This window comes from Enhydra lutris, unplaced genomic scaffold (assembly GCF_002288905.1).
Source record: "Enhydra lutris kenyoni isolate GAN:26980312 unplaced genomic scaffold, ASM228890v2 scaffoldscaffold85, whole genome shotgun sequence".
NCBI lineage: Eukaryota > Metazoa > Chordata > Mammalia > Carnivora > Mustelidae > Enhydra > Enhydra lutris.
The window spans coordinates 5,025,958-5,038,463 of NW_019154169.1; the positions used below are offsets into that span (position 1 = coordinate 5,025,958).

At 46.3% G+C, this 12,506-nt stretch overlaps 1 protein-coding gene across 3 annotated transcripts; it reads left to right on the forward strand.

Moving 5' to 3' along the window:
• Positions 1-7,353, forward strand: LOC111161463 (cytochrome c oxidase subunit 6B1). Of its 3 annotated transcripts, none has more exons than XM_022525128.1 (4): positions 1-127; positions 1,893-2,008; positions 3,173-3,273; positions 6,859-7,353. In XM_022525128.1, the coding sequence occupies exons 2-4, from the start codon at positions 1,903-1,905 to the stop codon at positions 6,910-6,912; spliced, it is 261 nt and encodes an 86-aa protein (XP_022380836.1). In that variant the 5' UTR covers positions 1-127; positions 1,893-1,902; the 3' UTR covers positions 6,913-7,353. The 3 variants fall into 3 exon arrangements, with proteins under 3 accessions (XP_022380836.1, XP_022380837.1, XP_022380835.1); XM_022525129.1 differs by having other exon boundaries at positions 61-127; positions 1,858-2,008; XM_022525127.1 differs by having other exon boundaries at positions 69-206.
• Positions 7,354-12,506: the final 5,153 nt, after the last annotated feature.

Sequence of the window (12,506 nt, forward strand, 5' to 3'; positions counted from 1 at the left end):
CGCGGAAGACTCGAGTTTACACCGCCTCAACCCGCTTCCGGCCGGTCTTAATTCCGCTTCCGGTCCGACTCTGGCGTCTTTGCTGAGGGTCACATTGAGCTGCGAGGTGCTGCTGTGGTGTGTTTAGGTAAGTGTTGAGGGCTTGGGAAGCTGGGACCCTATCCTGGGGAACTGAGGAACCGGACCGTAGTTTCCCCGAGAATGAAGTGAGTTTCTGGCCCGCGGCGTTCGGCCTTCCCGGTCCCTGGGGTTCTGTCCTGTTAGTAGTCTTCTAGCTAACGATTATGAAGCTCTTCCTTAATGCCAGGTAACAGTTCAAGTGACTTTATTAATTCATTTGGTCTTCCCTCCAGCCCTATGAGGTAGGGCCTGCGACGGTCCCTTTTTGACAGAGGAGCAACTGAAGCTCCGCGGTATTAAGCTACTTAGCGAGTGCTCAGGGTTTGTGTTCAGTAGTTCGGGCTGTAGTACCCTCAGTCACCAGGCCGCAGGCTTGGCCTCCCGTGGCTTGCCCGGGCCGCAGCCTGGCTCCCTGGTTTCTGGTCCTCCTTCCCGCTTGGGCGTTGGAGGGGCCTCAGAGTCCTCCCTGAACCACTCTTCCTCCCAGCCCCCTCCCCCCTAAACAACTCCGAACAAATCTTTTGGGTCCCCCTCCCCACGCCCCTCTACAGACTCCACACCACAGACTCCGCTGTGGTGCCCCATATCTCCGCCACTATGTTGGATCTCTTAAATTTAACACTGGCCTGCTCACTTCTTTGTAACCCCGTTACTCTTCGAGTCCTCTGGGATAGAGGCAGTTTCACATTCCCTGGCGAAAACTGCTGCGTGTCACCTCCTAAAAGACTTTATAACAGAGGTTTTTAACTCTGGGTCTGCAAAATCAATAGAATGCAAGGTGTGCGAGGACTTGAATGGGGGAAAAATTAGATTTGTATTTTTCTTAATCTGTAATTGAAATGTAGCATTTCCTTCAGGTAGAAATGGAGGCAACGACCTTAGTAATATTAGCATCATCTGTGACTTTGTCAGCAATCAAAAATCACAGGTCAGGGGCGCCCGGGTGGCTCAGTGGGTTAAAGCCTCTGCCTTCAGCTCAGGTCGTGATCCTGGGATCCAGCCCCATATCAGGCTCTCTGCTCAGCAGGGAGCCTGCTTCCCGCACCCCCGCCAACCTGCCTCTTTGCCTACTTGTGATCTCTGTCAAATAAATAAATAAAATCTTTTTAAAAAATCATAGGTCGTCTTATATCGCATTAAGGTTGCAGATGTCACAGAATACATTTCTACTTACGGTACTTCAGAATTGCGGTAGTCAGTAAATCCTCAGCTACATACAACTGGTGTTCTTTGTGATCCTCTGCAGTTTTTCTAATGCATTTGAAAATATTCTGAGGGAGGGTCATTAGACCCCTGAGGAGTTGATGGCACCACAGAGATGAAGAACCTCTGTGGTGTAGGTTCTGTCAATGATTCCTGCCCCTCCTTCACTTGTATGACCTTGGGAAGTCACTTAGACACCCTCTCCCTTGTCTGTGAAACAGTGATAGCAATAGTTGCTACCTTTTCGAGTGCCTGCAGGAGTAAAGTGTAGACCAGTGCTTGGCCCAGACTAAGCCCTCAGTGAATGTTAGCTAGTGTTATTTTGGGATGAATAAGGCCTGATTTTGCTAAGTAGATACTTACCCCCTTCCACCAAGCCCTGCTGTACCTGCCACACTTCAAAGTGTGGATTTGCCCCACACTTCACCTTTGTGTGTACATGTTGAGAGGGAGAAAGAGGTAGCTTGCTCACACCTACCTACTCCATTCTCCTGTGTCTGGGTGGGCTGACATCCCCATGCCTGGGTCCCCTAGAATGTTTGCCAGCATCCATTCTCTTTGCCTCCAAGAGTCAGCACCATGGCAGAAGACATCAAGACCAAAATCAAGAACTACCAGACTGCCCCTTTTGACAGCCGCTTCCCTAACCAGAACCAGACCAGGAACTGCTGGCAGAACTACCTGGGTAAGCAGGGCGCGGGGTTGGGAAGGGATGCAGAAACTTTTCCTAGTCCCACATTTCAAGGTGCTTACCTGTTGCCTACTCGTCTAGGGGATCTATACATGCCAGGCCTCTCTTGGTCTGGACGTCCTACCTTGCAGTATCCATGCCCCTCTTCACAGCTGTGTTCAAGATCCAAGGTCTGGGCCAGGGTCACAAACTTCGGTTCCTTCGATTTTTTTTTTTTGTTTTTAAGATTTATTTGTGTATGAGACATGTTAACATATGTATAAGAAATACATAAATCATAGTACAGCTAAATGAGTAATACTTAAGTGGATCCCTATGTGTAACTATAACCTGGATAGAAATTTAGATCCTTTCAGCATTCAGAGCTTGCTTGCCTACCGCACGCCCTGTCTTAAACACAACATCATACGCTCCGCACTGGAGATGTTACCCTGCCAACTGAAGGCAGTCGCATTTTGGTTTTATCACTGCTTTTAGGTTTGCCTCTTGATGAACTTGACAGATACTTTATATATTCTCTTTTGTTTGGATTTCTTCATTCAGCAGCTTGAAAGATTCATCCTTGCTATGGCGTGTAGTTTGCTCATTTTCAGTGCGTATAGTTTTCCATAATTTATTCCCAGACACTTGTGTGCTTTCCAGTTTAGGGCTTTTATGAATGAGGATGCTAAAAATGTTCTTATAAATGTACTCTGACATCCAGGCGAATGCTTTTCTGTGTAGGGAATGTGCCCAGGAGTAGAATACCTGGAGTAATTTTTTTTTTTTAATTAATTGCCTACTTTAAAAAATCAGATTATCTCCCTCCTGTCCTCCTCTACAGGATGCCAGCATTTTAGCCCCAAGATATCTTCCCCTTCCCTTGCCCTGGTTTTGGACTTCCATAATCCCCACATGTGCCCCTGTTGCCCCCTCATTCCAGACTGCAGAATTTTCAAGTCAAACAGTAGTTGTCTAGGGGTTGCAAAATCAACTTAGGGAGGCCTGTCCAGCCCTTTTCAGTACATATGTAGGCATAGACATTCCTTGTGACACTTATTTTGTAGGTGTATGTGTGTATATAACTGGTTGTAGAAGTAAAGATGATTTCTGTGAGTTTGATCAAAAAATGTGTTTCGGCCCTTGGCCCTGGCTGACCCTGACTTGCTTTCTCTGCAGACTTCCACCGCTGTGAGAAGGCAATGACTGCTAAAGGGGGCGATGTCTCTGTGTGCGAATGGTACCGGCGTGTGTACAAGTCCCTCTGCCCCATATCCTGGGTACGTGCTGCCTCCTGGGGCCCTGGTACATGGAGTGGGGTCTCAGCAGAGGAGTATGTTAGCTTGGTGGAGCCTCATCTGGGAGAGGCAGAGGGAGGACGGGCATTGCGCTGTCCATGGGACTCGGCCTTGTCCTTCTGGAATTGCCTCCCTTCCCTCTTTTCACTGGTACTCACAACCAGGCAGGGCTCTCGCCCAGGGCAACCAGGGCCCTCTCCTTGCTACATCCATCTCGCCCATGCACCCCATAAATACATACACAGTGCCAGCTCCCCGCCCCTCTGGGGCTCACCATCTTGTGCAATTCTGTGCCTTTTTATTATGCACATTTTCAAATTATATATAAAAATAGAATAATCCAGTGACCTCCCCCCCATTATACCCACTACCCAAATTGAATAGTTTCAAGATTTTTGTACATTCCCATCATCAGTCACCTTTTCTTCTTTGCTGAAGTGTTCTGAAGCAAATTCCAAGCATGTCTTTTCATCCCTACCTACTTCAGTGTGTGTCTCTAAAAGATACAGACCCACTAAGACAATTAGTCTGTTTAGCCCTGATCTGACCAGACCTTTTGTCACCATTTTACACTCTCTGCCATACACTTTTTCAAATGAAGAATTTGTGTTTAACTTTGTACTGTTTCATCAAAGCAAAGATCCCATTGGCTTCAAGAAACATGGAGAGATGGTCAGATAAAATTCCAGAAGTGAATGTAACCAGCATGCTAATTTCAGAGATGTTAAAATGAAAAATCCTGTGTCTCAGAGATATGATACAGTACAAGTCATAGTGCTCATTTAAAAAACAAAAAACAGGGGCTCCCGTGTGGCTCAGTCAGTTCAGCATCTGACTCTTGATTTCGGGTCAGATCATGATCTCAGGGTTATGAGATGGGAGTCCAGACATGTGCTCAGCAGGAAATCTGCTGGAGATCTTTCTTTCCCTCTCCCCCTCCTCCCATTCAAGCAGGCTCTCTTGCTCTTTCTCTCTCTCAGATAAGTAAGTCTTTTTAAAAAAATGTGAGCAGTACAGCAAAATAAAAGTAGGAGCCCTGTTGGGCTTCCCAGCCCCCCTTGCCCGAGGTAACTACTTCTAGCTCATTACCTTTTTTCTCTGTATAAATTAATCATACAGAAATCTGTGGAGCTTTCTGTGTATGGGTGAGTCATACTGTATAGTCTTTGACTACTTTGACTTACCAGTGTGTCATGGAGCCTTTAGGCCTGCCTTACTTGCTTTAGTAACTTCCATGTGCTTTTATTTAGCTGATTTCCTTTTGATAGAGATGATGATCTGATTTTTTTCAGTATATTTGAAGCATCCTTGATATGTGCCTTTGGAGCTTATTTCTTGAGAACAAACTGCTTTAATGCAGTCTCCCTCAGCTTGCCTGGTTTTCCTCCCCCTCTCTGGCCACACTGTCTCAAGTGTCTTTAAGTGCCCTGTGCCCTTCCAGGATTTCCCCTTGTCCCTGGGTGATCTTGAGTAACCTGATGTTGTAAGTACATAACATCCCTCCTCCAGCCTCAGAGCCCGCATCGGGTGCGTGCTGGGCTGGATGCCAGCAAGCATGCTTCTAGTCCCAGTGCTGCCCTACACCCCATTCTCCGGGACCTGGGCCTGTCCTTGCCTTGGGAGGATCAGATTGTTTGGTTCCTACCCTCCAGTGCCCGCAGTGTCCCCATTGTTAGGGCTTACAAATGTATTCTGCAGTCCCCTTTGTACTGGCTGCCCTGGCTTCTTTATTTCAAAAACTTGGTGAAGTAAGAATTAAAAAATCTTTTTTAAGATTTTTTTTTTTTTTTTAAATTTGAGAGAGAACACCAGCAGGAGAAGGGGCAGAAGGAGAAGCTGATTCCCTGCTGAGTTCCCACCAGGGGACCTGATAAAGGGCTTGATCCCAGGACCCTGTGGTCATGACCAAGAGTCAGAGGCTTAACTGACTGAGCCACACAGGCGCCCCTTTTTTTTTCAATTTTTTTAAGTGACACTTTAGTGTACGATTCCATTGCAGGAAATGTTTTCCCCTCTATTGGAATGGTTTCCTGAGCTTCCACCCCATGAAGTGGGATTATTGGGCAAAGGGAAATATGGATCAGAGCAGCCTGACTCTTTAAAAAGAGCCAAAGAGGTAAACCCAGCGAATGAGAAATTCACACAGAAAACTCTGGACTGTGGACAGTACAATTCCAATGCTAGGGACTCCAGGGGACCCCAGGCATGAAAAGATGTCCGTCCACATTGAAGTCATCAGGACAAGACAGCTTAAAACAACAGAGAGATGCTTATTTTTACCTTGCAGTCTGGTGCAAGAATTATGAAGGTTGACTGTGCTAAATGTTAGTGGTTCTATAAATTGCTGTCATTTTGGCAGGATCTTTCAAAATGGAAAAAAAGAAAACCTCTCCAGATGTGGCAGTTTTACATGTAGACGTCCTATGAAGATGCTTGTGTCCAAGGATGTGTCCATAGCAGAGTTGTTTGTAATGAGGAACATTCAGAAACAGCCCAAGTTAGATAAATGGTGGTACACTTATCTTGATCTCTGTGACCGAATACAGAAGGCGCTCTAAGACGTGGGGGAAAGGCAGTAGCAGGACCAGCTACATAGTATGGCCCAGCTTGTGTACATGTTTTTCAGAGTAGAGCGAATCCGTGATGTGTGTGTGTGCGTTCGTGCCTGTGTATATGTGTGTGTAAATAGACACTTAACTGTGAGCCAGCTACTTTGTAAGCATTTTCTATCCTATAAGGGCAAACATGCTAAAAAAATGGGATGAGATGGATACCATTTTCACTATTCTTATTTTACACAATTGAAAACTCAGGCCCTGAAAGGTTGAGGAATTTGCCCAAGGTCGTAGAGCTAGGAAGTGATGGGGCGGGGATTCAGTCAGTTTTTCTTATCCATGCTTTTGTCTACTGCCTCTAATGTAGTCGTGTAAATGTGAGTGGGTGTGTCTAAATGGATATGCTTCTGGCTGCCTGTACAAGGGTCCACAAGTTGCCGAGTGTTTCTTCTGGGGAGTGTTAATGGTTGGATACGGGCTTTTCCATCATTGTTTATATGTGTGCATACATAGTGATCAGCGGTAGGATCATACTCTCTATTCAGTTTTGCATCTTTTTGCACTTGACTGTACATCTTGGAGATCCATTTGTGCTGGAGCATAGATCAGCCTTTTTTGTCCCCCCCCTCACAGCTGCCTGGTATTTCTTCTTTCCTCTGTTCTGCCAAACATCATTGAGTGTTGACTCGGGGGTTCCCGAAACAGGGTACAGCCACACTCTTGAATCTCTCTCTGTACAGTCCTGCATCTCCCTAAGGACAGCCCTACAGTGAATGTGGGACTTTTCTGCTTGTTACTCGCCCCCTCCAATGCCCTACCCCCTCAGTGTGTCAGTTAGTGGACAGTGATTCTTCTCTTTCTGGGTCACTGCTGATTCTCTCACTCCTGGAACAATGGCAGTACTGGCCTTCCTTGTTGACCATCTGAACAGGTGGGCAAAGTTAGGAAGACAGGGTTCACCCGTCTGGTTTCCCCACAGAGGAAGGAAGTAACACTGGCTGTTTTTCCTCAGGTGTCGGCCTGGGACGACCGCCGGGCAGAAGGCACATTTCCTGGGAAGATCTGAACTGGCTCCGCCCACGTCTCCTCTGTCCTCCGTCCTTCTCCCAGGGTGGTGAAGGGGGACCTGGATGCATGGTGATCCCCACCCTGGGATTCTGAATCATGGCCTAACTAATAATAAATATTCGTTGGAAAAGTGTAAGACTGCGTATGTGTAAAAGAGCCAGGTGATCGGGCATGAAGCTGTGGTGGGAATTAATACCTTGACCAGTAAGAGGGGCTTCAGGCTGATTGGTTTTTTTCTGTTTTGTTTTGTTTCATGTTATTAAACTGACCACCTTATCTATACCAGACACTAGAGTGAGCGAGAGAATAGTCTCAAACCCCTGGATGTGCTGAAATTTATCTGTATGTTCCTCTTTATTTACACAATTTCAAAAAACTTTTCTTGTGTAATTTTTGAACCACACAAAAAGAGTATAATAAAAATTCTGTGTACTCATCACCTAGCTTGAATGGTTACCAACAAATGGCCAGTTTTATCTCTAATTATTGCCCTCCCCCTCTAGGTGATTCTAAAGCAAAGCCTGGGGATCACATGTCATCCAGAAATAAGTATGTGTGTCTCTTAGAGTTACAGGTTTATTTTGTACATAATTACACTTCACTGTTACGTCTAAGAAATTGATAAATTTTGGGACGCCTGGGTGGCTCAGTTGGTTGAGCAGCTGCCTTCGGCTCAGGTCATGATCCCAGCATCCTGGGATCGAGTCCCACATCGGGCTCCTTGCTCGGCGGAGAGCCTGCTTCTCCCTCTGCCTCTGCCTGCCATTCTGTCTGCCTGTGCTTGCTCTCTCTCCCTCTCTCTCTGACAAATAAATAAAATCTTTGAAAAAAAAAAAATTGATAAATTTTTACTATAAGGAGGGGTTTTTTTTAAGATTATTTATTTATTTGACAACATAAGTAGGCAAAGCAGCAGGCAGAGGGAAAGGGAGAAGCAGGGTCCCCACTGAGCAGAGAGCCAGATGTGGGGCTTGATCCTAGGACCCCTGGGGTTAGGTCATGACCTGAGCTGAAGGCAGATGCTTAACTGACTGAGCCATCCAGGCGCCCCCTAAACAACTATTTTGAACTCTTTATCAAGCAAATCTCATATACCCTTTGGGGTCAGTTACTGGAAAATTATGGTGTCCTCCAGTAGTGTTCTGTTTCCTTGATTTTTCCTGTTCCTTGATGTCTGGCGTTGTGTTCGCATTAGTAGGCGCAGTCACCTTATCCAGTCTTACTGGCTTCAGGCGAGCAATACCTTCCATCAGCTTTACTGGGGATTCTGAGGCTTTCTCAGGCCTGCTCTATGGATACACCTGCTCCATACTTCTTGTTCCCTTGCAGGGTATGGTGCTTTTTGGGATGATATGTCTCCTCCTGATCCTGCAAAGCCAGACCAAGCATGGACTGCTTCCCGTTTCCTTTCCCTTGGGTTGTGTTGCTTGCTCAAGTGTGCATGCCTTCTCCCAGTGCCACGGAGTCAGCCGGCTCTGCACATGCTTACTAGCCACCTTCAGAAATGCGCTCTCCCAACCCACAGAGGCATTTGCAGGGAGCCAGCCACGAAATGGGTCTGGGTGTACAGGTGAGGCACGCAGAGCAGTAGCATGCCCATGGATCAGTTGAGGGAGTCCACAGGCAAGGCATGGGCAATCCCCCTGTGTCTGCGGTGTATTTAGTAGGATCCAAGTGCTTTTTGCTGCTTCCAAGACCCCAACTGCCACTCTCCCAGCTGCTTCCTGGCTTTTAGTTGTATAGAATTTCTCTTCAACACATTCGGTCTTGGGGGTTTTGTGCCGGAGGTGTGAGGGAGCTTCTCTGCTGGACTCCCTGGGTTCCCACAGAGCTGCTCTTGTCCATGGGCGGTTTTCAAAATCGTTCTTTGGGAGAAAGGGTAGAAGAACTGTTTCACCATTGGATACATCACTCTCAGCCTTCTCAAAGGTGCAGAAACTATGTAGGTATAATGTGTTTCTTCCTCAGCTCTTCTAGCCATGAGAAGGGACTGCCATTACTGGTTTCCTGCATCTCCTTCTGAAAATAGTTTATCCTTTTGCAAGGAGACCTTCCCTCCTACCTGCCCGTCCACCATCATAGCCTGCTATTCCTGATGTTCTGAACTTGCTTTTCTCCATTACTAATAGTATTAAAGATCATGCCTTGTCAATCTCGTATCTTAAGCTTTTCCAGATTGTACAATTAATGAATGAATATACTCTTCCGATTAAAAACAAAAACAAACCAAAAAAAAAGAAACCAAAACCCCAAAACAAAAGGAAAATACTCCAGCAAGGCAGTATACCCACAGAGAAACAATGTAGTGGTTAAGGGGACAGAGACTGGAGCCAGACCACATGGGTTCAAATTCAGGCTCTACCACTTACCAGCTGTGAGACTCTGAGCAAGTTGCTTGACCTCTCTATGTCTCAGTTTCCTCATCTATAAAATGAAATTAATGACACCTACGTAGGGCCATTGTACAGGTTAAATGAGATGCTACATGTTAGGTCGGTAGACTAGTGCCTGATGCTATATGTGGGGTCTTCAGAACAATGCCGGGTGTGTTGGAAATGCTCTTTAAATATTAGCTGCTCTCAGCACATTGGTCTCCTTTCTAGAGTGTGGACATAATGAGGAAATATTCCTTCTAAATGTCTTTTCCTACTGCTATTACCATGGTGAGAAGTCCTAACAGGGGATCTCCTTTCTTAATAGATTTTTAGCCTGTAATACAGTATTGTTAACTGTAGATACAACGTTTCACTCTCTAGAACCTCTGCATCTTGCGTAACTGAACCTTTGTACCTGGCGATCATATAAGCAGATCAGATCATCAATTCCCCATTTCCTCTCCCCCCACTCCCAGCACTGGCAGCCACCATACTGCTCTCTGCTCTAATGGGTTTCACTGTTATAGATTATACCTCATGTAAATGGAATTGTGTACTCTTTGTCCTTGTGAGACTGGCTGATTTCACTTAGCATCAGGTCTGCAAGTTTCCTCCGTGTTGTCACATACCACAAGATCTCCTTTTCTAAGGCTGAATCATACTCCATTGTATGTGTATATTGTGTTCTTCTGTTAGGAATGTTCTCTACTCCCTTTTACATGCTTCAGTCTCCTTCTCCAACACCCCTTCCTTCCTACACCTCCCTGGGGTGCACACATCTCCCTTTTGTTTGCCCCCCTGTGGCCCTGGCCTGTGCTTCCTCTCTCAGTGCCTGGGTCCCTTCGGCATCTCCCTGAGCATGCCGGCCTGTCATTCTCTGCTGAATGTCTTGTCTGCCTGTGAGGATGGGAACTGAGCTGTCCTGATCACTGCTGTTTTCTCAGCTCGGCCCCACACAGGGCAGGGCCTGGGAAACTCATCAGCTGGACCCTGTCCTTGAGGCTTAGTTCTGGCCTGATCACGTACTTGGTGCTCAGTGAATTTGAGAACAAGCTGAAAAGCTCCTTTGACTACTCCACCGAAGCGCCTTCCTCCTTGCTTTGTCTCACACCACATCCTAGTCTCCCCCCGCCTTCTCTCTTTCCTCTCTCCTCCTCATCCCACACTTCACGCTGGCCCCACCCAGCTCCAAAGTCCCCTTTTCTTGGAAGGTCTCCCATGCCCATCCATGCCCACCCATGCCTTTGAGGCCCTTCACTGCTCAGCTGAGCCAAGGAGCACCTGAGACTTAAATTTGCTCATTACCTTAGTGCCCACCTTCAGGCTTCAGACTGTCGCTAGGCCTGCGGACCTTTGTGCTGCCATTGTTCCATAGCGTCTTTGCCAAAATGAATTTGGAAAGGAAACAACCTATGAAGTATTGTTATAAAAAATGGATGAACTAGGGGCGCCTAGATGGCTCAGTGGGTTAAAGCCTCTGCCTTCGGCTCGGGTCATGGTCTCGGGGTCCTAGGATTGAGCCCCGAATCAGGCTCTGCGCAGCGGGGAGCCTGCTTCCTCCTCTCTCTCTCTGCTTGCCTCTCTGCCTGCTTGTGATTTCTGTCAAATAAATAAATAAAATCTTTAAAAAAAAATGGATGAACTAGAGCCACAATATGTGATGAGTAAATTTTCAAAAACATAATGTTGAGGTGAAAATCAATTGCATGAGGATATCTAAGATATACTTTATATAGAATTTACCTGAAAATCGAGAACTATTCTATGTGTTGATGAATATATGCGTATATATTAAAAATATGAAAGCATGCATGACAGTGGGAACCCAAAAGGCTCACAGACATTTGCAAAGATGCTCAAAATCATTAGTAATAAGAGAATTGAGAATTGAAATCATGGTAGGTATCACTTTACATGGAATTACTCTGACAAAAACGAGAAAGCTGGGTAACGCCAAGCGCGAGTGGTGAAGGAAGGGTACAGGAGCTCTCGGTCGGAATATGGAAAGCAACCTGGTACATACACATTCATGACCAGCAATACTCCCTGGAAAGAGACCCGGAAGTATGTGAGAGCCATGCACGCGGGTGCTCACAGCAGCACTATTTACAGTGGTGGGGGGAGGGGGTCAGAAGGAGCCTAAGTGTCCTCACCAGGGAGGAAACAGTAAACTGGAGGGGGTGTATGAGAGGTGCCTCATGCAACCATGAGAAGCTGCAGACTCAGTGTGTCCAGAGTAGTGGGTGGACCCTAAAATCTGTGCCAAGTGAGAAAAGTACGAACACAGTCACGGGTATGTAAATCAGACAACCCGCAGGTGGGGCACCTGGGTGGCACAGTCGGTTAACTGGTTAACTGTCCCACTCTTGGTTTCCTCTCAGGTCCTGATACCAGGGTCATGATATCAAGCCCCATGTCTGCTTGTGATGCTGTCCCTCCCCAGCCCCAAGAATAAATAAGTAAATCTTAACAACAAAAAAGAAAATAACAAAAAGAAAAAATCGAAAACAATGGTATCCATTTTACAAGAGCACACCCAACTAAAAAGATACATGCGGACTAATTAGAGTATTTGTCAGTAGAGGGCACTGAAAGCAACTGGGATATGGGGATACAAGGGAATGAGTTAAATTTAAAAACTGAGAGGGCAGCTGGGTGGCTCAGTTGGTTAAGCGACTGCCTTCAGCTCAGGTCATGATCCCGGAACCCAGGGATCGAGTCCCGCATCGGACTCCCACCTCTGTGGGGAGTCTGCTTCTCCCTCTGACCTTCTTGCCTCTCATGCTCTCTCTCACTGTCTCTCTCTCAGATAAATAAAAAAAAAATGTGTGGATGTTTTTGGAACACCTCTTATAAAAAAAAAAAAACAACACCTTAAAATGAGATATCATGGGGTGCCTGGGTGGCTCAGTTGGTTAAGCATCTCCTTTCAGCTCAGGTCATGATCCCAGGGTCCTGGGATCCAGCCCGGCATGGGGCTCCCTACTCAGCATTAAGCCTGCTTCTCCCTCTTCCCCTCCTCCTACTTGTGTTCCATTTCTCTCTGTCAAATAAATAAAATCTTAAAACAAAAACAGAACCATCTTGTGGGAAATAATGAGCTGAGGGTATGGAATTAACCCATGACATCTGGGATCTGAAAAAGAAGACAGTGCAAGGGTTGTGGAGGGTGATGAGCCTCAAATGTAGTAATAAAGGTACCTTAGGTGAGATCAGG